Source organism: Antrostomus carolinensis, unplaced genomic scaffold (genome assembly GCF_000700745.2).
Source record: "Antrostomus carolinensis isolate BGI_N321 unplaced genomic scaffold, ASM70074v2 scaffold35081, whole genome shotgun sequence".
NCBI lineage: Eukaryota > Metazoa > Chordata > Aves > Caprimulgiformes > Caprimulgidae > Antrostomus > Antrostomus carolinensis.
In genome coordinates this window covers 1-2,651 of record NW_010292563.1, presented here as the reverse complement: position 1 = coordinate 2,651, position 2,651 = coordinate 1, and the positions used below count along the sequence as shown (strand labels likewise).

Here is a 2,651-nt window from a genome sequence, read left to right as displayed (position 1 = left end):
CCCCCCCACACTCACCTGTGACAAAGGGGTCTGGTCCTGACCGGGTTTGCTGTAATAGGGGACAGTGGTGTGGGCATGTCACCTAAGGGGCTAAAAGCCACTGCAGAGAGGGGTTGGGAAGCTGGGTGGACCATCTGGTCCCCCTTTCCCATCTTTCCAGCCTCTTCCAGTGCTTCTCCCTGAGCACCCTCTGAGCTGGAGGAGGCATCTGGCCAGGAGCTGTGGGCTCAGCTCTCCCCACCACCCAAAAGTGCCCACAGAGTTTTCTCTTTGCCCTTTAGCTTCTCTGAAACCTGTCTTGGGATCCTTTTCTGCTGATGATCCTGCAGTGTTGGTTCTTGGCTGTGGGATTAGTCCCTGAGGGGTTCCAGGCAGCTCCTGACAGCTTCTGAGCATCCCAGGGCTGCACTAACATCATGCAGGGCAATGGGCAGAGCTTCAGCCCAGCCCTGCCAGGCAGTTTGGGACCACACAGGGAAACCCTTCTTCTCCACGGTCTCTTAAATCTAAAGTATGGTTTAGCTAGGCTGGATCAGGAGTCTGTCTGCTGAGCCAGGTTTATGTAAGCCCTGATTTGTGGTGTTGAGAGATGCCTAAGAATCAGTTTGCCTTTGGGAAGTGTGTAAATATGTGGCATCTGGCCCAAGGCTGTCCCAGTAGCCCAGTATTTGTCTTGATCCCAGACCCTTGGAGAGATCCTGCTGTCTCTTACCTGCTCTCAGCTTGGCCTCGGGTCTTTGTGTACTTTCCAGGGGAAGGATGGAGCAGGAGTGCTAAAAGGCACTGTCGCTCTGTCCTTTATAGTGGTATCTAGCATTGCTTTCCTGGCAGACCTGTGGGTGCTCCTGACATGGGACCATCCCCTCCAGCTCACCGGTTTGGCAGGAGACACTGTGCTGTAATGCGGTCCTCCCTTGGCACGCTCAGCGGCTCCTCCTGACAGCAGGATGCTGGGCCAGGGTGTGACAGTCCTGGCTTTCCTGTTGTTAACATCTGTACAGTGTCACCGTGCCTTGCTTGGCAAAGGTGCTGAGTCCCAGCCCTGGGAGCTGAGTGTTGGGAGTACTGCAGGTGGAGATGGTGTGTTCAAGCCATGGGTAATGCTCTTCCCTTCTTGTGGTGTGGAAGAGAAAGCAACGTTAGCTAATGCTGCTTATTCCAAGAGCCAGGGATTAGGGATAAGAGGTGATTTCTAGACTCCTGGAGAGACAGGAGCCTGATCCTGCACTGCTTGCTGACCCAAAGCAAGTGTGTTCTGGCTTGGGTTTGGTGGGACAATGAGCTGCATTTGCTGGCAGGCTTCCCATCGGCTCGTTTATGCTTTTCATTGCAGGTGGGAAGGCAGCAGTAGCTCACTATGGCTCTGGCAGACAACGCAGGCTGTGCCAAACCCAGTGAGGACTTCCCTTTCCCTGAGATCATTGAACTCAATGTGGGTGGACAAGTCTACATCACCCGCCACCCTACCCTGGTCAGTGTGCCTGGCTCGCTCCTCTGGGAGATGTTCACTCAGAAGAACATCCGCTCCCTGGCCCGTGACAGCAAGGGACGTTTCTTCGTGGATCGGGATGGCTTCCTCTTCCGTTACATCTTGGATTACATGAGGGACCAGCAGCTGGTGCTGCCTGACCACTTCCCAGAGAGGAGTCGCCTGCAGCGAGAGGCTGAGTACTTCATGCTGCCGGAGCTTGTGAAGATGCTGGCCCCCAAGCTCAGCAAGCAGAACTCACTGGGAGATGACCCATGCCAAAGTGACCCGGAGGAGCTCTCCCCCAATGCTGACGCCACCCGCAACCTGACCTCTGCCAGTACCATGCTCCCCAGTGCCCTGGCTGGTGGCCCTGGGGCTGCTGTCACCACCAGCATAGGTGCTGCAGGCGCTGATGTCCGCAGGGCAGGTTTCATCACCATCGGCTACCGGGGCTCCTACACCTTGGGCAGGGATAGCCAGACAGACGCCAAGTTCCGCAGGGTGGCACGGATCATGGTCTGTGGCAAGACATCGCTGGCCAAGGAGGTCTTTGGTGATACCTTGAATGAGAGCAGGGACCCAGACAGGCCCCCGGAGAGGTACACCTCCAGGTACTACCTCAAATTCACCTTCCTAGAGCAAGCTACCGGGGCTCCTACACCTTGGGCAGGGATAGCCAGACAGACGCCAAGTTCCGCAGGGTGGCACGGATCATGGTCTGTGGCAAGACATCGCTGGCCAAGGAGGTCTTTGGTGATACCTTGAATGAGAGCAGGGACCCAGACAGGCCCCCGGAGAGGTACACCTCCAGTTACTACCTCAAATTCACCTTCCTAGAGCAAGCCTTTGATAAACTGGCTGACGCTGGCTTCCATATGGTGGCTTGCAACTCCACAGGCACCTGTGCCTTCGCCCATGACCAGACAGATGACAGGATCTGGACCTCTTACACCGAATATGTAACACCAACTCTCCCTTTCCTGTCCTGTGCCGACTGTTGCCTAGAAGGTAGCCATCCAACCCCTGAATCCCAGCGTCCTCCCTTTTGAGTTTGTCCTTGGCTTGGGTTTTTTTTGCCCCCTTTTCCTCCACATTGAACCTGTTCAGCTCTTCCTTGTAGCAGCTGCTGACCAACCAACCTTCTTCCCTCTCTCCGACTTCTACAGTAGCCGCCTGTAGC

At 55.7% G+C, this 2,651-nt stretch overlaps 1 protein-coding gene across 1 annotated transcript; it reads left to right on the top strand.

The window, feature by feature from the left end:
* Window positions 1-1,329: 1,329 nt before the first annotated feature.
* On the top strand, window positions 1,330-2,430 carry LOC104520072 (BTB/POZ domain-containing protein KCTD12; the record flags this gene model as incomplete). The annotated part of the gene is made up of 2 exons (XM_010177017.1): window positions 1,330-2,017; window positions 2,218-2,430. Coding segments are annotated over exons 1-2 (873 nt in total), but the record flags the coding sequence as incomplete, so codon positions are not given.
* Between the last annotated feature and the right edge of the window lie 221 nt (window positions 2,431-2,651).